This window comes from Falco biarmicus, chromosome 7, assembly GCF_023638135.1.
Source record: "Falco biarmicus isolate bFalBia1 chromosome 7, bFalBia1.pri, whole genome shotgun sequence".
NCBI lineage: Eukaryota > Metazoa > Chordata > Aves > Falconiformes > Falconidae > Falco > Falco biarmicus.
In genome coordinates, this window is record NC_079294.1 from 70,597,470 (window position 1) to 70,620,076 (window position 22,607).

At 43.1% G+C, this 22,607-nt stretch overlaps 1 protein-coding gene across 1 annotated transcript in view; it reads left to right on the top strand.

The window, feature by feature from the left end:
• Window positions 1–435: 435 nt before the first annotated feature.
• The window catches only part of TP53BP1 (tumor protein p53 binding protein 1), a 29,897-nt gene continuing 7,725 nt past the window's right edge, over window positions 436–22,607 (top strand). Inside the window, 18 exon segments of the mRNA XM_056345991.1 lie at window positions 436–731; window positions 808–912; window positions 915–948; window positions 951–1,047; window positions 1,236–1,306; window positions 1,943–2,101; window positions 2,580–2,661; window positions 3,583–3,728; window positions 4,965–5,085; window positions 5,415–5,506; window positions 6,533–6,732; window positions 7,761–9,006; window positions 16,694–16,813; window positions 17,477–17,713; window positions 18,254–18,299; window positions 19,487–19,579; window positions 20,722–21,223; window positions 22,194–22,346. Of these exon segments, the coding sequence (XP_056201966.1) occupies window positions 558–731; window positions 808–912; window positions 915–948; window positions 951–1,047; window positions 1,236–1,306; window positions 1,943–2,101; window positions 2,580–2,661; window positions 3,583–3,728; window positions 4,965–5,085; window positions 5,415–5,506; window positions 6,533–6,732; window positions 7,761–9,006; window positions 16,694–16,813; window positions 17,477–17,713; window positions 18,254–18,299; window positions 19,487–19,579; window positions 20,722–21,223; window positions 22,194–22,346 (3,678 nt within the window). The 5' untranslated portion in view covers window positions 436–557.

The window sequence follows — 22,607 nt, forward strand, 5'->3', positions numbered from 1 at the left end:
CTGAGGGGAACCCCTGGGCCTGGAACGCCCTGACCTGAGGGGAACCCCTGGGCGTGGAAGGCCCTGACCTGAGGGGAACCCCTGGGCGTGGAAGGCCCTGACCTGAGGGGAACCCCTGGGCCTGGAACGCCCTGACCTGAGGGGAACCCCTGGGCGTGGAAGGCCTGGGCCTGCCGCCTTCGCCCCAGCCGGGAGGTCACTGTACTTGCCTTCGAGCGAGCCCATCCGAGGCGGCCGGTCTGGTCCGGAGGGCCCGGGTAAGCCTTCCCTCCGCCCGGCTTCCCGCGCAGGCCTCTGAGGGAACCGGGGGGAGGGGACAGCGCCTCCCGCGCCGAGCCCGGTGCGAAGCGCGGTGCCATCTGCTGCGCGCGGCCCGCCAGGCGGCGCCGGCGTCTCCCTGGTAACGGCGCTGGCGGCGCGGGGCGGGCGGGTCGCGCGGGGCCAATCGGCGCGCTGCAAGATGGCGGCCGCGGGAAGTGCGGCGCGGTGAGGCGGGCGGGCGGCGCAGGGCCGCGGCGGGGCTGTAGCGGGTCGTTCCGCCTCCCGCCGAGCCCCGCATGGAGCCCGGCGGCAGCCCGCTGGACCCCGGCTTCTCGCCTCAGGGCACGCCCCGCCTGATCGTGGAGGACTCGCAGCCCCAGAGCGCGGGCGCCGGGGAGGACGCGGAGCAGGCCTGCCTGGGCGTGCTGGCCCGCCGGCTGCCGGCCCGCCGGAGCCCGAGCCCCGTGTTGGTGAGCGCCCGGCGCGGGGGCGGCGCGGCCCGGTCCGGCCCCGGCCCTGACGCGGGTCTCTACGTGTGTTTTGCAGGAGATCGTCTGCGGCGCCGCCGGCAGCCGGGCGCCCGCGGGTGGCGGGGCGGCCCGGGAGCGACCCGCAGGTAAGGGCTGGGCGCGGGGCCGCGGGGAGCCCGGGGGGGGAGCCGCGTGGGCCGCGGCCGCGCTGACGGCGCTGTGTTGCAGGCCCGATGGAGGGCCCTGCCCGCCCGCCCGCCGCCGCGCCGCAGGGCCGCCTCGCTGAGGAGATGCCACCGCCCGGCGGGGAGAGCAGGTGCGTGGGCTACCAGCCCCCGGCAAGTGCCGGCTCCCGGCCGCCTCCCCCGGTAACCGGGGGGTCTGGAGATGGGCCCGGGGCCGGGAGGGCTGGGGAGCGCCCGGGCCGGTGCTGCGGCTGCGGAGCGGCTCCTGGGGGGGCTGCGGGATGCCCCGGGGCGGTGCGAGCGGATCTGTGTGTTGCAGCGCCCTTGGGAAGGCCGAGGAAGGAGGTGAAGGTGATGCCGAGGACTGTGCTGCGGCGCCATGTGCAGAAGGTAACTGCTGTGCTCCACGTCTCTCCTTGGGCTGTGGATCTGACCAGCCATCTGTGCTGCTTTTCAGTTCAGCTGCCCCGCTTGTCTTACGAGTGGTGGGTGTGCTGGCGAGAATGGGTCAGAAATCGGCCTTTTTTTCCCCAAGTTGAGCTATGCTTTGATGTTTGGAAAAAAAAAAAAAGGTGACTTTTACATCATCGTTAACAAGGATCTCGGAGGCAGGAAATGGCTTAGAAGAGGCATGGCTGCTTTGTGACCGTTAGGAGATGGAGCTTTGTTATGGCAGAGCAAAGAACTCCTGGCATAATGGCTGTTGTCATGAAAGGACTTTCAGGCACGGGCTGTGTATTATCAGGGTTGTTTTCTCATCACAGAATCCAAATCTGCCGCAGTACCTAATGGCATTACGTAAGACCTTGCTGATTAACACCAGTTTCTGAGTTAATGGCCAGTGTCCCTCTTCCATTACTGTATTTTTAATCAGCACAGCTGAGGTCGGAGTCTGTCAGTTTCTCCAGAGTTTCAGCGATAGCCTAAATACTTGTTACAGAGTGTATCTTTTGCCCTTGTAATGTGGTAGATGGCTCTTTGATTTTATTTTTTCTATATTTATTAGTTATGAATGTTTGGTGTTAGATACAGGCATGTCACAGCTGCAGTTTGGAGCTCTAGAGCTCTCACAGAGCCAGGACTTTGAGAGTGACTTCATACCTAATGAAGGAGATGCTAGGCATCACTTTCACCCTGGAGCTGCTGTCCCTTCTTCCAGACTTGTGAAGAATGATACTAAAGATGGTATGTGAAAATTACGTTAGATGTCCTTTTGTTGCTCTTTCAATTCTCTCTGGTTTCTTTAAGTTATAGATGTTACATTTCTTTGACAGGAAATACAATGTTAGTACTTTTCAAAAATGAGCTCACAGCTAGCTTATTGGTAGTTGAAAAGAATTTTCCTTCTCTTGCCTTTGGGCTAGTTCGTTTGTTTTCTCGTAGCTCTCCAAGTGCTGTCCTTGATTCTTGCACCTCTTTTTCCTGCTTTGTTTTCAGAATATTCAGATAACCTGGTACTGAAAAACTTATTGTGTCCTTTGTTGTTGTTGCTGTTGCTATCATTGATAGTTCAAAATTTTTTTTCTTCCATACAAAGCTTGACTTGATATTTGTATAATTTACAGAACTACACTTTCTTCTTTGTGTATTAGTCCAGGTGACCCATGTAACAAGTTTGGTGTTTTTTCCGCCCCCCCCCCCCCGCCCCGCTCTCTCTTGCTAGAACTGCATGGGGACAGCACAGAAACTGTCTCCAGCACAGAAGCACATGCTGCCTTGGAAGGCCAGCCAAAGACATCTGAAAGGTATAAACAGTCCACGTTCTTTGTAGGTCTCTTGCTGACATTCTGGAAGTTGATTGATGTCTTTTTTACTAGATTTTTAGAGACAGGAGGGTTCAGGCTTCAAGTCGAAAGAGGAAAGTGAAGGGAAAGATGAAGTACTGATGAGACCTTTTTGCAGCAGTGCTGACTAAGGAGTGCTTTCACCATTCCTAGCTGAGAAAAGAGGTGGTGTCAAATTCTTACACATATAGATAACAATAGGTTGTTTTTAAGGGAGAGTGGACTGGATAATAAAATATACTAATAGTTGTCTTAAACAACTGGAATATAGTGAAAGTAGTAATTCAGTTTAGATCACAGAAGTTATTTCAAGATAGCTTAATCACTGTAGCGTGGGCTTTGGCCTAGCAGGAGAAATCTAGAGGCTAAGTGGTGCCTATTTCAGGATGCTTTTGAGTATTTGTTACTGTAAGCTGCTTTATCATTTTAGTTATTTTTAAATGTGAACTTCAGTTTGTTGAAAACTATATATCATTTATGCCAGATAGAATAATACTGAGCTCCATATTCTGCCACAAAATAATATTAAAAAGGAGGTGAAACAAAATTCCTAGAATCCATGTTGAATAGAAGTCAGTAGAACAATCTGCATTCTATTTAAGTATCACTTGTATTGTTAGAAAACTTACAAAACAATTCTGAGAATGTAACTTGTCAAGAATGAACGTGTTATTTTGTCAGGAGGGAGAGTTGGTGTTGCTTTTTTTTTTTTTTTTTTTTTCTCTCTCTCCCCCATTTCTTTCTCCATGCCTCCCCGCTTTCTTTCTCTGGTATACACAAATGAATACCTTTCATCTGTTTTGATAAATTTTCTTTACAATGTTGCAGTATTAATGCATACTTCGAATTTTTCATGTCAGTGACTATGTCTTGCTTTTCCAGAACACTACAGGAAGCAGAAGAGCATACCAGGAAACCGGTGCCTGTCTGTGACCCCACTAAAACCGAGAAATCCCTTGATTCTGGTCACGAGGAGTCAGATATCTTGTCAACTCAGGAAGAGATGTTTCCTGAGAATAATGCAACAGGTAACAATAGACAAGCAGAGCCAAAATGTCCATCCCAGAGATCATCATGAGCATTATCCTTACTTGACCTTTTTAGGCATGTAGTGTTTTAGGGTGCAGAGTGCTGTGAGTATTTTTCATGTAATTTCTGCTTGAACTTGAGAGCACTTTGGATATTAAAGTGTCTTTCACTATACTCTGTGTCAATGTCTAAATGTCATTTTGTGTTAGAACAATTACACTGGATTGTTAAATACATGTAATTTTCTTTCTTTCTGTGCCCCTTGAAGAACAAAGCCAAAAAAACCCCTTTTACACTCTTCTGAAACTGGCAATAATAATACTTACCCTTTGTAGTGACACACAGTCTAAAGTGTGGATAAGAAGTGTAGGCAGATATTATCGACTTTGTTATGCTGGGTAACTCTGGCAAAACATTCCACCTTACTCCTCTGAGTTGGCCTTCCTGCTTAGGATAGGGACAGGATCCTGCAATCAAAATCTTCATACCACAATTTTGATCAGTCTGATTGTCATCTAGGTTAATGTTCCTTCCCTGTAAGAGATGAGATTACATGGAATAGGATCAGGAGAGAGGTCATCACTGTGTCTTGCTAGGAGGATGTCTATGTCTGGTTTTGGTGTCCACAACTGAAAGGCTAATAAATAGGAAAGTTCTTAACAATTTTAGTAGTGAAAGACCTAGAAAATAAAGCTTTGAAAGGCAACTTTTTCACAGTTTATAAAACATAAGTTAAATGAAGTCTCACTTGATGTGGGTTTTTTTTGTTTAGTTTTAGTTTGTGCACAACTGTATCTATACCAGATTGATCTTGTGCATGAACCCTCTGTATCCAGAAGGTTCAGTAACAGCCTCCAACTCACGCTGGGTCAGTGGTCAGTCCAAGGTGTCTTTTCTTCTGAGAACCTGGTCTGTGTTGGCGTTCTAGTGCTGGATCAAATATGCTGATACTGGAGCCACTGGGGATTTTTCTTTTAGAATTCCCAAGTAGGAAGACCTGTGCAGTCTGGCCTGATAAAACCCATTCTTTTTCATCTTAACTATATTAACGCTCACATTTCACATACTGAACTTTCACATGCAGTCCTTCTCCGATACTGTTTGAAAATCGGCTAGTCCTTGCCTACCTGAGAAGTAACTGTGCAGTAGTGTGAATATAATTCCTCAGAATTTTCAGATTAACTTGCTTATTGGCCAAATTTCTAATCTTATTTCCTTTCCTCCCTCTGCTGTAGAGAGTGGCTGTCCAGTAACCAGTGTGGAAGAGGGGAATTCTCTGGCGTGCACCCCTGCCCGCAGTCTGCAACTCCTGCAGCTCTCTGGACAGGGATCCCTTGTACAGGAGAGTCAGTCCACGTAAGCAGAAAAATCCCCACACTATTGCAATAGCTTAATTGCAGTAGTGCATTTCCACCACTCTCTTCTTTATTCAAAGACTTGTGCTTGATTTTAAGCATCAATGTTTTAATTTTGTGCTGTAAGAGGATAGCATGGCTTTATTTTGTGATGAAATGGACTGGTAATGCCCATGTGGTTAATGGCCGTTTCTCACACCTTTGGCTAGTGAACACCTGACACTCTCCTCAACTTACTGTGACAGGCTGGAGCTACATTAGGGGTGTAGTTAATGCATTTTCTAGTGATGTATGGTTGTCTCTTCCATGTTCCCTTTTCTTGGTCTGCAGTGTCTCTTCAGGCCTAGTCAGTCCTCCTCCTGTTGCCGTTGAATCCAGCGTTCTTGTTCCGAGCAGTCCTACTGAACAGGAGCAAACGAAAGGTAAAATTTTCTGCGTACTTGTCTGTGGTTGTGTTTCTGTGCTCCGTGGTTTAGTCTGAACATGCAGCCTTTTCAAAACTTGCTAAAATTGAAGAGTAGAACAGGATTGAGAACACTGAAAGAGGTAGATGAAGGGAGATCTGTGTTTGTGACTCAGAGGCTAATGTGTTGTCACTGTTTCCTGCATAGCTATTGTAATAAAATAAATACTGTTGGCTTGGCTCACCTTCACTTTGAAAGATGATGGGAGATACTTCATATGGGATACAGATTGCTGCCTGCAATTTTCCTTCTTTCTTGGGGACAAGCCATTCTTGCTACAGGCAGATACCTGTATTAAGTATATACTGTTAGGGCACTAGAAAAGACAGAGGAGGACTGCGTCATAACAGTTATTTTATCTTAACTTGGATGATTTGCACAGTCTTTTAAAAAGCTTTCTTGTATGTTATATGTCTACATTCTAGAATGCCATGCCAAAAGAGGGATTGTTCTGTATGATACCTTGGTTCTTAAATATTTTCTCTAAGCAGCCATTATCAGTCCACACAGACTTTTAGTATGATACAAAATCACAATTCCTTTCTGTGAGATTCCTGTGACAGAATGTGAAATACTTTTTAAAACAGATATTTTGTTTGTTGTGATCTGAATTCAGTTGCATTTTAATAAAGATAGCAAAAGAAAAAAAAACAACCTCAGAGAAATGCTTTTTATAAACTTCAGGTACCTTTTCCTAACTGTAGAAACTCTAGGCCCATAGCAAAATAGTTATATGAATTCTTAACAAAACACTTTCTTCCCCCCTTAAATTTAAGGATATGGATGTTTTTGTTGATTTCTCACCACACACACACCCCCCCCCCAAAAAAAAAAAAAGTTGATGTGGAGAGAAGATTTTAGATTCACCCATTAAAGTATGAGAAAGTTGCATACACCACTGAGGACAAATCTTTTAACAGAATGTTGGAAACTAGGTAAACACAAGAATTTGCTAGTAATGTATTTTCTGCTCTTTCAAACCAGATGAACAGATGGATGTATCTATCCTTGCAGAAGAAAGAGACCTGATGCAGAAGCAGAGGGGAGATAAGCTGGTGGAGATGACCATCCCATGTATCCCACCAGGACCTCTTGTCCTGCCACAGGCTTCAACTCCAGTGTCCCAGAGTGCCCCAGCCTTTCCTGGATCTCCACCTATACCATCACAACCAGAGTTCTCTCATGTAAGGGTTCATGTTGATATTTTTTTTGTATGGTGTTTGCAGAAGATGCGTGTTTGAGTCAGCTTCTGTGTTGAGATTGCCAGCTAAGCTGGTTCTCATGAGCTTCCATGTTCTCACCAGTCACAGTTATATATTGATCATACTGTGTGGCGGTTTATCCTGCAGGGAAAATACGGAACAGTTTAAGAGGGCATAGTGAGTTACTGAAGGTAGAATTTTTTGCCTTTTAATCTATGCTGGAAACCCTTTTTTGTGTCTTCCCCCCATCCCGTTTTGAAAGAGAGAAAGCTTTCTGATGCAAAGCTGGGTGTCCTGCATTTCAAAACTGCATCATAAATGAAGGCTTTTATCAGGATAGACCTTAACATCATTTGTCATGGAGAAAGTGAAGCCGTTTTGTAATAAAGCATTTGTATTCTCCTGCAAGGCTAGAATTCATTTACTGCATTTTTCAGGTTGCTTATTCTTGTTATTGGTTGTTTTCTTTGTGCTTTTTGATTCTGGAAGTTAGTAGTGTTCACAGGGATATAACAGAGTTGGTGGCTTTATAGCTTATTATTACAAATTTCGTCAACTTAAGGCAGAAAATAAAGGTTGTACTGGAAACTGCAGTAGTCAAAGCAGGGATTCTCCTTAGCTGAAAGTGGATTTTGTACTGATACAATATATTCCTCCAGAGAATCTTTCCAGAACTCTCAGTTTTTTGACTAAAAATAGCTACTAATTTGCCATGCTTGACCTGTACTTCATAATTTGGTGGTGTGAAAGGTGTACCAGGGGTTGTGTGTGACTTTGCCACAGAGGTACTAAAAAGTAATTCATGGTGATAATTTTCCTCATCAAGAATGGGGCAGTGATGACTCATAGAAATAGAAGGGGGGAAACTGTTTGTGTTGTTTTGTTTATTTTTTTAATCTGATAGTTTTTTGCTGAGCTTGCTCTCCTTCATAATCACATGTAATGTTCTAGGAATAATAAATAAAACAGTCCTACTCAGGATGCTTCATGTCCCACTTTTTTCATTTTAGGATATCTTTATTCCGACTCAGAGCCAAGAGAAGAAGCGTGAAGAAGAAAAAAATGCTGCTTTAACCCATTTGTGCTTAAGAGGAAATCCCTCTGGACCCACAGATGCTTTGTCAGAAACATCTACAGGTGACTCTGTGTCAAAGTCTAATGATTCCTGTAAGCTGATGCTTTCTGCAAGTGAGTGTAGCCAGCCCACAAATACAGAGGTCAGTTTGGGCTCTCTGAACATGGGCCAAGATAGCGAAACCACGCAGGTGGAGGCGATTTCTGAATGCAAGACCTCAGACTTGAGACTCTGTCCTGTGGAGAATGACAACATAAACCCGAGGCTGAATGCAGGTGATCAAGCCCTCTCTGAAAACTGTGAAAAAGCGAAAAAGGAGGATTTACAGACTGCAGGAGAGCCTGTAATGCAGTTGGCTAGTGCAGATGTAGCAGGAGATGGGTCATTAGCTCCTACAGCTCATCAAGAGAGAGAGTGTATTTCTGGAAGTCAGGCTGCTACAGGTCAGTCTGGTCTGCCTGAGATTTTGTCATATGCTCAGCGTAAAGAAGCACAGTCTGAGGATTGTCCGTTGGAAGAGATTTCCAAAGCTGAGGCAGTTCCTGAGACTCAATGTGAAGAACGAGAAGAAAAACAGCAAGTGAAAGAGAAGCAAATAGATGAAGATGTGTCCCTTGTTAACATAACGCTTTCTCAGAAGTTTATTCTTGAAAGGGAAGTACAGTGTCATGAAGATATGGAAGTGGAATTTGCTGATGGTTCTTGTAAAAACAGCGAAAGTTCATCTGAGCAGGCCCAAGAATTAGAAGAGATTAGACCAGAAAGCCAGGGAAAAGAGGCTTCAAAAGTCAGTACTTTTGGCACTGGAGAGGCAAAGAGCGTGGATAAACTGTCCTTTAAGGCTGCTTTGGAAAACATGCCAAAGCTCAATAAAGTTTTATCTAAGCCTTCTGTAGGGGAGTTACTGGAACAGCACAACAACTTGTTTCCGAAGTTAGAGTCTGATGTTCCATCGGAAGTGGCGTTGTGTGCCAAGAAACATCCAGGTTGTTTGGAATTAGGACAGATAACAGGGAGTCGGCCACCACCTCAAGAGAAAGGGGCTGATGTGCTGGTGACTCAGCAGGAGAATCAGGTACCAAAAAATACGGAGGATACTGTTATGACAAGGAATCTGGAGCAGGAAGAGCAGATGCAGGCTCAGGAGAAGGCAGCTGCTAAATCCCCCAGTCCTTCCAGTGGTAAGTGAATTTAGGTTAGTAGTTCACAGGGGTATATTTTGAATAATGTCAAGGACAGCTGTGTACAATGCTCAGTGTTTTCAGGGAGCACTGATCTCAGATGTGTTAAACAGTGTCTCTTCAAAGCAGCGCTACAATTCACTGTGTTATATGCATAACATGCCTTTACTTTTTTCCCCCTTTGTCACACTGCTGCAGGCAAGAATGATAAGGTAATCCTTGTTCCTAACTCTCTCTTGCAGTTTTATGGCGGAAACACAGAGCAACTTTGAAAACTCAGAATTTTGTGACCTTGGCAGCGCTCGGGGATTTTTGTAACTTCCCCTGCCAAAGCAGCAACAGCAGTGTCCTTGAAAGGGAAAGGATGTGTGGTAGTCTGCACTTTACCTCTTGTAGGTCTCCTTACTTTTTTTCCCTTCTGAAAGGTGAATTTTCTTTGTGGGTGTATATAGAGTGGCTTTGCGCCAGAAATTAATACAGCTAACACAAACTAACCTTGAGGTTATTTTAAAGTAGAATGGCTTTTCACTCACGCGTAAGCTGTGGCTTGGCAGGTATTGTCATGGTGCATTGCAATCCCTTTAGCATGCTGCTGTGTTGCAAGAAATGTGGGATGCTATACCTGAGTTTTATGGCGCTTTTGCCTTGTAGTTGGCTTAATTTTTAAATGTAAGAGTTCTGTACTCCTCAAATGAAAACGTAATAGAAAACAAAGTTTTACTAGAGTTTTGTATTGAATTGTACACGTTTTTGAGATCTAAGTCACCTTTCATTAAACTGCAGGATCAGAGAGGAGGTTTTCCCCCTCTTGTGATGATGGTAGGTGACTTCCAGTCTCCCAGAGTTGGTGATTGTGAAAGCTGAGGGCCTGAAAACAGATGTCAGTAGGTGGTGGTTGTCTTTACATTGCCTGAACAGACTGGTAGATCAGTAGGGGTTTATTTAACTCTTTTCCCCTGATTTGCTAGGTAGATTATGCTCTGTGAATTGTCTTAAATCTTTCAGTTGGAGTACAGTTGGAAGATCAATAGAATTGTGCGGTGCTATGAGAATTAAATGAGATGTGTAGCAGGGAAGATGTTTGTGAACCATCTGATAGATTCAGATTGACCAGTCCTTACAAGTGGAATGTGTAAAGCTGTGGGCTAGATAGAGCTTCTCTTACCACTCAGAAGTCATGGCATTGTTACATAGCCCTGTCGTCTGTTCTGCAGAGCTTTGTTCAAGTGATGTTTTCTACTTTTTCCTTTTGAGAAATTAGTGTAAGATATAAAGCTTAAAAGACATTTCCTAACACTCAGCCTTCTTTTTCCTTTTATGTACTCAGGTGATAACCAGTCTGAATAATTTTCTATTCTTTGTCAGTGAGGGACATCTCCCTTACTTTCTCTGCCAGTTTACGTTTGCGTTTTTTTCAAGATCTGTATGTGTCTTTAAAAATTCTTCAGAACTTCTCTCATCAATCTTATGAGTCCAATATTTCTTGCTACTGTTTTCTGAACCACTTAATTTTCCCAATTACAAACTGATCCTTACTGCTGTTTATGGCAGCTTTTGCTGTTTCTTCCTGAAAGCCTTTTGAGCTCATTCTTATATGGTTCCCTCCCCTCTTCTTCAGTTCTTGTGACCTTGAACCATGCTGACTTCTGGAACATGTGATCCTGTTTGGAAAGATCAAAATGGCAGATTTCAAAAAAAGGAGCAAGATGAAGAGCTTTCTTCTTTATGTTTGAACAGAAGTAGGTGAGATGACTTTGAAGAGCTAGATGGAGACTTGGATGAGAAGGGATTGAGTGTAATACTTATGTGTGTTTTTAATACCAAATTTGCTGACGAGTTTGAGAAAGATAACCATTTAATAGTGTGGGACTGGCTGGTGAGAAGAAACTTGGGATACTAGAAAACAGGATGAAGGTAGTATCTTACGTTGTAAGATAAGAATGACAGATAAATATTGATACCTGTAGGAGGTAGTTACAGCAGGGTGTGGAAAAGAGATTTGAATGCTTATGCAGATCATCAGTTTTGGAGAGACTTCCAGCAAAAGATAATAGCAGTTTTCAAGCTAGACTTTGCTATAAGTATCTGTTGACCTATTTTAAAATGAAATAAAGCTCAAATTATTTTCAAGGGGTATAGATCCTTGTGGCCACAGCTTTAACATCACTGACATCTGAGAACAACTGCAGTTGTTACTTTATTTTGAGCTAAGTATATGTTTAGTCATGTAAAAACTGCCTGCTTTTGGGGTTCTGATATCTTCTTTGTTTAGATCTAGAGAACTCCACTTTCCCAATAACAGTCATATGAATTAATCTGTATTGTTGAGCACTGCTTCATATACAAGCTATCACAGCAGTTTAATTGGTGTGACTTTTGCACCCGTTCTTCTGAACGCGGTAGGACTGGTCAGATGTTTGGGAGCTTTTTTGGTTTTGCATTCTTTAACATCCCATAACTAGTGACCATCGCTTTCTTTCAGAATGTTAGAGCAAACTGCTTTGTTGTTGAGCATAAAAGTAGAGCATTTCAGCTGGCCAGAAATGCAGTGATTTTTTAAAATTTAGTGCATTCTCTGAGGGTGGAGTCTTTGTTGGCTTGGGGAACTGGTGCTAAGCAAGTAACATGCTGGAGGCAGTTTGGTGGGTTGTTTAGTCAATCCAGTAGTGTCAATTTCATATTTAAGTTCTTAATTTGTGGTGTTTAGGTGTGTCTTAGCAATATCCTTAACAACTTAGCAAGCAAAGTTTGGAGGCCGCCTCTAATCATATTTAGGGAGAGCTTTGAATATTGTTTGTAAGTGGTACAATTGAATCATGCTGTATTTTTCAAATAAGAAAAACAAACAAAAAAAAGCTTCAATGACGGATTTTGGAGACTGCACACAAAATCTGAATCACCAGGGTCTGAGGGCCAAGAAGACAAGCTGCTTTGTTAGTGTTAGATTATTCTGTTGTCGTTTAATGGGTTGGAGTTTTTTGTTGTTGGGGTGGGTTTTTTCAGTCTTTTCCCGTTCAGTGGCTTGTAGTAGGTCATTGTGCCTTTGTGATAACGCTGACCTAAAGACTGAAGATCGTGGTCTTTGAGAATTGAGGTACTACAACAGCCAGAGGAACAGTTACACTGCATCAATCTAGCTTGGTGTACAAGTTCCCCCAAATTGAAGAGCAGATGCATATGGATGAATATAAGAGCACAGATGCAGTGGGGAGACACTTCTGAAGAAAAGTATGGTTTAGGAACACGCTGAGTCTGCAGTGATGCCTTTGAGTTTTGATATTTTGGATAGGTGTGTTTTTCTCCCCCACCATGGAATTTCTGTGGGTGTTTTTTTCGAACCTCGGTATAAATTTTTAGATTTCAAAGCTTCCTGCAGTAAGAAGTTTGACCACTTAAATTATATGCTGGGAAAAAAAACCAACTGTATTTCACCAGGTGTTAGCATCATGTGATGCCCCCTGATTCTGAAAACTTTAAAGCCTGAGAACTTAAATTGTATGTAGAAACTTGCACATGGCAAAAATGAAGGAACTTGATGCTAGTATCAGAAAATCTGTTTCCCTTCTATTAAGACTATCGGGGAAGTGCAAAGATTGCAGAACTCAAATGTTACTTCACATGAAGTTGAATTATAAGTTTTAGATACAGTATTCTTAATTTCCTTTAACTGAAAGAAGAAAAAAAGCTTTGTTACGTAGAAAATAATGCTTTAAGGGGATCTAGTCAAAATACTGTTCAGGAAGTTCAAATGTGTTCTGATCCCATTGCATTTTATGGTCTCAAATTAACTTTTCTTTGAACAAGTCCAGGGCATTTGATGTGTTGGGACTGCGTGTTTCTTAAGATAATTTGGCATAGTAGAGAACAGTATTGGTCTTTGAACTTAAGAACAGTATAAATTTTATTAAATAAAATAATATGCTTGTCAGTACACTGCTGAAATTATGATAAAATAAAGATGAGTGGCTGCAGTTACGTAAGTTGAAAGTTAGGTTCCACTTCAGTGTGGCCTTTCACAGAGCTCACAATCCAAAGCTTCCTTTTTTAAGAAAGTGTGAACAAAACGGTGTTTATCTTCAAGTAACATTTCCCTTGTTATATTGTACTTGAAATGTTTTTTTCCTAGATAAATCTAAATGCAACTTAAACACATCACACTTGGTGGGATTTACTTTCAAAAGAGAACAACTGGAGGAAATTAACTTGGAAATTGGTGCTGCTGGTTGTGTGGTATGCATTTGTATTACGCTAAAGGGCTGATCGGTTTTAGGAGAGAGTTCATACTTCTAAGATGCTCTGCCTGCTGTCTTCAGACTCGTGAAGCATGGTGGGAAAGTCTGTAGAGCAATATTTGTTCTCTTATCATCACTCAGGCCTGAAGGTGAGAGGAGCTTTAGAGCATGCTTCTTTAAAGCAGCTTTGTTCTCATTATAGTTATTTCCAACAGGAGTCTAATCCCTTATACGCTTCATGATGTGTTGATATCAGTAAGCACAAACTTTGGGTGAGGTCTAGAAGGATCTTGGAGAAGAGTCCAAGAAGCAGGAGTAGAAACTGGATGGTGAGGTTTGAGGGGTGTCTTTTGGGTTTTTAAGTTGCCTTGAACAAGTTACTTTACTAGAAAATGCTCAAGGGCTAGAACATGATAGAATATAGGGATACAGAAAAGAAATCTACTCACTGAAGTCTGTTTCTAGGACTCCGTGGAATTTGTAGCTGTTTTGGTTGTCTGTGAAATCTTTTCTGTGTATGGTACAATTTTGTACGTACAAAATCTTATTTGGAATGATATCTTTGTACTGACAATAAAAAAATAAACAGATCAGCAGTGCAGTAAGTATAGTTATGATAAAGTTTAAGCATACCAGGTGAAATAAAAGGTTAATGTTTTTATTGAAATAATGAAGAGTTGTGTTGTAAAAGCTCTTAAACCTTTTTAACCTTGCCTCAGGCCTGGCTAGAGCGATGATTCTTAATCTGAAAGACTTCTGGAAGTAGAGTTGTTTCTTATGTTCTAATGGGCTCCTTTTGATATATCACAGCTAGATATTAATTGCCAATGGAGAAAGATGTATGTACTCAAGCTTTTGTCCAGTCTATTCGATAGTTGTGCTAGTGAGTTAAGAACAGAGCTAAGAAAGGGGCTTTTTGAAAGAGAAAGCAAAAGATCTTAAATAGAAGGCATGGGGTTCTTTGGGGTGGTGGTTTTGGGTTTTTTCCCCTCCGTTCTGTATACACAGAAAATAGTGGCCGTCCAGTACTGCTGGCCTTCTGTGTGGGTCCTCATGTGGATGTGCCACATCCCTTGAGAGGTGATGGGCAGGAGAGAACTAGAGCAGAGGGAGCTGCGCTTCAGCTGCTCAGGAGCTGCCTGCTGGCCATCCATGCGGTAGCAGTGTGCAAGAAACATCACAGTAGGCAGGAAAGGTGGTGAGACTTACCTTTTCATCTAGAAGAGGATGGTAGCTCTGCTTCACTTAGCTTGATGCAGAGCTGGGAGATTCCTTTGTTCCCTTCCATCGTGAGGGTGCAGTTTTGTGCTGTGCTGGTAGTTGCTGTCTGCACTGTCCTAGAAACGTCCAACTCTCCCTGAGAAAGTGTTACCCGAGCAAATTAAATCTAGCATTAGCATTAGCAAACTTGAGAGAGACGAGGTGGGCCAAAGACAGACCCAATCTTTTGATGCTGAAAGATAAAAGGAAATATTACAGGATGATGGTCTTAAGGACATAAGAACAGTTTGCAGAGAGAATTAGCCTTTTTCATTTTACAACAGTTGATGCAGTTATGTCAAAGCAATTAAGCTTTCAGGCATGTAAGTTTTTTTCAGGTCTTGTGAGTGTGAAAGCTTGTTTGTTTTCTCTAATGGTATCTGTTGGTTTAGTAATTAGATTATCTCTTATTAAAATGCAGGCTGATCATTTCATAAATGCTTGTGATCGTGTGTTATTAGCCTGCTAAACTGTGTATTTGTAGGCTAGAAGAGATGGTGGTAGCTAAATTGATCAAAATTCAGTTTCAATTGAAGACTTCATTTTCTAAATAAAACACTTCAAATGGAGATCTGCTATAGGTCATACGACATGACAGGCCTTCATAAAGCTGTTTGTGAGGAATGGTAGTTGGCCTTTCAACAACATACGGTGTACCCACAAAGTGTGGGTACCCCTGCACTATGAAATAATACCCACTGCACAAATACAATGAAGCCCTTAGGTTGATCTCGAGGATGTTGTAATTGCTGAACCATATCTTTAAACCTTGTGACAGCAGGGCAGGTGATGGTTTTCAGACAGACAATAGATAGCTTTTCCCTGGATGGGTTTTTTTTCTGTGAGGGGATTATGTCTTTGTCATGTATTTACAGCTTCATTTGCCGCAAGGTAGTTGTGTAAATCATATGTCAGCATCTTGTGTAACTGAAGAATGATACACTGCATCTGGCTGTCACTGGGCGTTGTATCTGAATATCTAGTGCTAGCTCTCAAATTGAAGTAACTTGACTCTGTGTTCTCATGACCTTAACTAATAATTTTCCAATACTGTTTAGTTTTGGGATTTTTTGGGTTTTTTTAATACATGCTTTTTAAAATTCAGGAGTTATGTAAACTGTGACTTGCATTGTTCAAGTAATATCTTGGATTAAATCCCAAGAACAAACACAGTATTAGGAAAAAGGGAAAAGGAAGGATAGTGACAAAGATGATGAAAAACTATTTGGACCTCAGTGTGGGGAGGAAAGGGTTATTCTGTTAGCTGTGCTAAATACTTCTATGCAATTTGGAGAGAATCCAGCCTGCAAATTACTGATACATGATGTTGAAGGTTTGCAAATAGATGTCATGGGGTGTGAGGCAAAAAGGGGGCATTTTACTAGTTTTTTAATGTATTTATCTGTTAAATACTGTAAGGTCCCCACGTGGTAAATGCACCAGGTCGTGGTTTCCCTGATGGGATAGGCTACCTCAGCCAGTAAACCCTGCAGGCCCTTTTTGCTGGGGGTGGCACAAGAAGGGGAAGAAGTGTGGGAGAGGACGGGAGGATGGGTCCAGCCCTTCTGGTGGCAGCCTGCAGCTGGTTACGAAACTGCAGCGTCTGTTTTTTCTCTTAAAGCTTACTTTCCAGGCAAGTTTCTGCTATCATTGTCTAACCCTTAATTGACTGCTACTAATTGCTCAAGCTCATAGGTGGCTACCTGAGGTGTATCTGCTGACCTTTTATCCAAGGCTGTTTGATGATGAAGCATCCCTCTGTGTAAGTTTCAGGTTATTAATTCAGGCAGCACGTAGCTCTGCCAGTTCACTTCTGTCCTAACCTTCATTGATGTTTCTGGCCTCATCTGCCTTTTCTGTGGAACATCCTGAACATTTCTGAAGCAAAGCTGCACTCTATAAAAACCCTAATGCTGTCAAGATATTTAGTCTTTTATCTAGCACCTGGGGACAGCTACATCAGGTTGACCACAGACAGCCCAGATTTTCACGGAGAGCTATTTTCCACACAAAATGTGAGGAAGATCAGTTAGAGCAGCTGTCCTGAAACCAGTAACTGTTCAGGGGAGTTTTGTACAGGACGGCACCAGGGTTATGCTTTTTCCCATTTCCACAGCCTAGTGAACCTGTGCTTTTGATGTTTGAACCAAAGTAGTCCCCTGAAATTAGTGATCTTGGCATGCTCTGTCTCTTAGGAACCCCGTTTCATTTTACTTTGCCGAAGGAGGATGATGTCATTCAGCCCTTGACCAGCATAACACCGCCTCTTACTGGCCAGCTTAAAATGGGACCCAGAAGACACAGCACACCAATTGGTGAGTTTGACCCAAATGGCTCTGAGCTGCTGTGGAAGCCTGTTTGGAAGCTTTTGATTCTGGATGTCGGATCTGATGGGACAGCTCAAACCTACCTTGGCAAAAACCATCGCTGCTCTGTGGGGAGGGCTCAGCTCTTCTCCACACTTCGCTTGTGATGTTCTTTCCTCGGTCTCTGGTAAAGGTGTTTGCTCCCCGAGTATGGGGTGGTATGGAATGGGTCTTCCTTGCGCTCACTGTGTTTTGCATACAACTCCATTAAAGAATGCAAAAGACTCCCGAGTAGTGAAGGAGCTTAAGATTGTAGAAATCTCTTAACTCTAAATCTAAAAGAATATTGTTCCCAGTATTCATCGTCTTTTAGGAGGACTTTCTCTGCTAGGTTCACATACAGCACCCCTGCCTTTGCTGGATGAAAGGAAGTGTGTAATTCTGCTTGGGTAGTAGCAAAGTATTCTGTCGCAAGCTGAGGAAGATACCTGTGCTACAGAACTTTAATGCTTCAGAACTCTAGATAGGAATTTCCACTGCTGCCCTGTTGGTAATAATGCATGCAGTGAAGCATCTTCAAAGCAGAACTGGGACCTGAACCGCAGAAATGTGAATGACAGTAGCTACTTTTTGTTTTACTTTTTTTGTTGTTGTTTTTTTTCTGATTTTCAGTGGATGATAGTTGCCCAGACAGCACTATAGCAACTAGTGATGTTACAGCAGAGGGCACAATGGAGACCAACAATGTCACCTTGGAAAGTGCAGTGGTATCAGCAGATGTGTCAGAAGTGTGTGAGAAAGGAGAATCTTGTGTGGTTCCTGAGGCTGATGCAAAACTCTCTCTGCGGATGAACCTTGTTACCCCTGTGAATGATGGGAGCGACGAGTCCCCGCCATTCAGCCTGGAAAGTAAGAGGATGGAGTCTTGAAACATACAAGTTGTACTCGATCTCGACCCCAACTCTAAACCTCTTTGTGGAATTCCCTGAAACAGTCTCTGAGTCTCTGTAGTTATTCTATTTTTTTTTCCTTTTGGGGGCAGTGCCACTTAAATTTGTTTCTCTGTTTCTGCAATGCCCTAAGCAAGGATGGAATGAGAGGAGAGGCCTTTGTTGCAAGGAAAGCTGTTTTGAGCAGAGTAAAAGTTGTGATGTGTAGCAGCAATGTCACAGGACAAGAACTGGAGTTTGGTTGTATTGGGAGGGAAATTATTTTAAAAGTGTAATCTGGACAAAAAAGTTTGTCCGCATTTTAATCAGAACAGTGACATTATCTAATAGTCTAAAACCTGTAGAAACTCAGGTCTGTGATAAGTTGGGCAGGGAGGCTTGGGCACCCTTTGTCCAGTGTTACTCAGCCTCTCTTCACTGAGTGTTGGGGGGCTGGGAAGGTGCAGGAGAGTCTGTTGAGGTGACACCAAAATCATCCTTCCCTTCCTTCTTGTTTTAGAGCCTACAGCCAGCGACAGGAAAGATGGATCCTCTGCTGCTGCCAGGTAACTGCACAGAGTTAATACAAAGGTCAGGGTAGATCCTTTTTCCACTTGTTACTAGCAGCAGGGAAAAAATATTAAAATGAGACTCAGAAGCAGGGAACACTTTTAGCAGTAGCCATGACAGTGACTCTTACAGCAGGTTTTAACTACATAGGCGAGTGCCCCGCCTGCTTTTTCACTACAGGCTTTGTGCTTCCTACTAATGTCAGCATTTTGTTTCCTCCTGATTGTAGTGAAAGCAGAAATTCACATCTTGTGCACTCCAGAATACAAGTCTGCCCTATCCACCTCTTAAATTTCAAACACATGGTGTTCTGCTTTCTTTCCTTATCGTGCAATTTTCTGCAAAGAATCTCTGAGGAGTTCCAAAAGAGAATTATCTTTCTGATATGAAGCTGATGAAACATAACCAGGTCACCAACACACTGAAATGACAGTTTTAACATGTTGACCAAAACATAAGTTACTCCCTTCGTCTTTGATTTATATTTATATATCTTACCTCACATTTAATGCCTAGCATTGTTTGATTTTGGCTTTTGGGGAGTATGGTTTGTAAGTACTAATAAGAGTCTCAGTCAGAACACAGTGACCTGTAGCCATCTGAACAAAGTATAATGGTTTGGAGTGAGAAAACTTTGAAATAAACTGAGTATCTCTTGTCACAGGGTTGCATGCTGGGTGGTAATCATGCCTCAGTGTGGAGGATGAGTGGCACTCGTTCCTCACTGGCTGAGGATGAGTCGCCTTTGTAGGTATAGGTTGAACTTACCTCTCAGGGTCTGCTTCATGACTGTCATTCCCAATATTTCTGCTGTGTCATGAAAATCCTGAGAAGGTAGCCATAAATGGTCTAACTGTGTCCCCTGGTGGGTACCAGAGGTAGTGGATGGTGAAAGTCCAGGTGGCACTGCAGTTTTCCACACTGTATTTTCTGAAATGGTTACACTGCTCTAGGCTGTTAGGGTGTCTGCAGAACTGACAGAAATGCTTATGAAATTGCAGCTTGTTTCTTGACCTTTGAGACTGACAGTCTCACTCGTTCTGTGGCTGTGTAGGTCAACAAGCTCAATACCAGTTGTTGCTTTCCCAAGGGGCTAGAGAACTCTTTGTTTTGCTGTATAAGGGATTTTCTCACTCCCTGATGCTTTTTTGTTTGTTTGTTTGTTTTAAATCTGCACTGCTAGCTCCCAGAAAGCATCATCTGTGTTTAGTCGTGTCTGTGAAGTTCGTCGAGAGGATGAGGCCAGAGGTCATGGTCTTTCCACTTCTCCGTTTAGGTAACTCCTCACAGTCTTTGCCTGCCAGTCCTGGTTGGATTTATATGCACATGTGCATTTTCTACATCAAAGAAATTGCACTAAGTCATTGTCTTTGGGTGACTTAGAAGGTTGGGGACAGTGGGGTAAGTATAATAAGTACTGTATGTTTGTATCTCACATGGTAATTGGAGTTACCTTTCTGACGGAGCAGCTGTGTGATTCCAGCTGGCTAACACGCTTCGGGAAAACCTGAGGCTTGAGAGAACTGAGATCATACTTAGAGCTGCTGAACGACCTTTTCTTTCTCCTGTTTCAAGATCTTCGGACCTGTTGTGTTTGTTACTGTTCTTGCTATTGTCTCCCAAGTCCATCAATTTTTGCTGTCTCCGGTTGCTTTGAAAAGGACTGTACTGCTGCATATGTTATGGTGATCAGGGCGCTGGCTGGAGGACCAGGTGTAGAAATCTGCTTCTTCAGTGTTTTCCATTCTGTCTTTTGATGGGGCAGTGAGGTCTTGGTCTATGGAGAAAGAGTAACCTGTATTTCAAGAGCATTGGACAGTTGTACTGAAGACTGTAATGAATAGGGAGTTCCAGTGCTGGGTGATGTATAGACAGAACAGAAGATAGTCACTCCTCAAAGTCCTCCAGTGCATGAGGGAAGGTAAATGTATACTTCTAGTATGGCTCTGTATACAGTCCTATATAGCACCTGATAACAGGGTACAAATCTTGACAGGGCAGACAAATTAGACGTTAGGCAGCATTTGTATTTATGCTCCTGCCTCTTCTCACTAGATATGATTACCAGTTTCAAGCCTCAAGTGCTGAAGCAGTCTAGCAACTTCAAGATGGCATGACTTCCAGAAGCATGTTGCATAGTTTGTGCTTGCTGTGCGGAGCGTAGATTGCTTTATTAGTGTTTTGAAAAGCACCCGGTTCTCTACAAGCATCAGCCATTCTTCTTGCTACCATGTGCATCACTTGAGAGATGTTCAAAGGTTTTTTTATAACTGGGGACTCAGAGAATTCTGTGTAATCTGAAGTAGCTGAATGACAGGGTGATTTGGTTTTTTTATAGTGCTTTTGCTTGAGTGACAGCACATTGGTTGTCTTGCTCTTTTAATCAATAATTTTCATTTGTATATAACTGGTTTGCAGGGGGAATCTGTTCAGTTTTCCTGGCACGCAAGAAGATGCTGAATTCCATAAAAAGCCCAGTGCTCAGCAGTACCAGCAACACAAGGCAGATGAAAGTGGTGGGCAGGTCCTGATTCCTCAGAGGATGCCGCAGGACTGCCATCAACAGCTTTCTGGGGCAGAGGATGGGGAACCTGTGGAGACTGGTATTGTAAGCACTCAGACGGAAGAGGGGAGAGGAATGCAGAAGAAACCAAGTAAGGCTGTTAAAACTGATGAAAGCCAAGAGACGTGGGCAAACACCAAAAATAAAGGGATTCAAACGACAGCAGACTGTCTTTTTACCCCAACAATGGTTACAACAGCAACACAAACATCAGAAGAAATCTGTAGGCAGGTGGATGTGGGAACCAGTATGTCTGGGCAAAGACCTGGGCGACAAGATGCAAATGTCCAAACTGAGGAGAGTGGGGAAAAGCTTGTGAACGCCGCTGGAGAGGACACGGATTCCCTGCACAGTCAGGTGGGATGAAGGCTGCCTCTGTTTAATTTTACTGCTGTAGAACAGTAAAGTGTTCCTTCAGCCAGAAAATTCACTAGAAGTAGTTTCTATGTTGAAAAAAGCCCAAAGACCACTTTAAAGTGTTAACGTCGCCAGCTTTCCTGTGTCAACTGTACTCAGCAGCTGAGGTAGCAATACTCGGTGGTCAGCGTAAGCTTGGGAAGTAGTCATCTCCATGTTAATTTTCTGGAAAAATATGACAAGTTCTGGTTGCTTGGTTGGGGGGGGGGTGGGGGTTGTGGGGTTTTTTTTCTATCCAGGTGTGGTTACCGCTGTAAAAAAATACTTTTATTGATTGGAGAGGGGAGTTGCATGAAATTCTAAATGTGGGGTTTGATGCCTTCTCTGACAGCTTGTTCTGCCACTCCATCCAGTCTCAACAGATGAGCACATGAGGGGAGAGCTCCTCCAGAAAAATGTTGTAACAAGATTAATAAATTTGAATTAGTATTTCAGAAAGCATTGCAGACTCAAGAAAAATCACTGCTTTGCAGTACAGCTTGTATATTTTCTTGTGAACACAGAGCTAGAAAAATAATTTTCTCTAAACTTGATTTAAGAGTAGTGCATCCTCTGGGGAACAGATTAACAGGGCTGTAAATATGCAGTGCAACACTGGTGTGTTATGTCTGAGAGTCCACTGAAAGAAAAAGCATCAGAAGCCATGCTAAGCAAGTTGCTGTTTCCTTCTTGGACCCCTGTGATTTCCCTTCCTCTACCTGTCAGCACGTCAGTGAAATGTGTTCAGCTCTCCCTTATTTAGGGTCATTTGTGTTGTTGCATCTAATTTGTAACAAGATGCTGAAGGGTTCCCTACCCCAGTACTTGAAGGTGGTATGAAGAAACTGTACTGCAGAGATGGGTCTAACCAGAAATGACTTGCTTTTCATTGTGGACTATTTTTGTTTTCCATTTATCCTGTTTATTACAGGGAGAGGAGGAGTTTAACCTTCTTCACCCACCCAAAGGCCAAGTTCAGCATCGCCACATGCGAACTATTCGAGAAGTGCGCACCGTTGTTACGCGTGTTATAACAGATGTTTACTACGTAAATGGTGCAGAGGTGGAACGAAAGGTAGTTGAAGTAAGTTCCTATTTTCAGGGCTAAATGTACAGATATGTTGGCTGAAAAATAATCAGAATGAGAATGTGTTGTGGCTGCAGAAAAGAAGTTGAGTGAACAAGTGAGTGTTGACAAACTCTTCCTCGTGAGCAAACGTGTACACCATTTAGTGCACGGCGAAAACTGTGTACTTGTTGCTGGTGCGTTTCATGCCCATTGCTGTATTCTGAAGACATGCTGACTTTTTTTTCTTCCCAAAGAACTGAACAAAAAACTTTACTA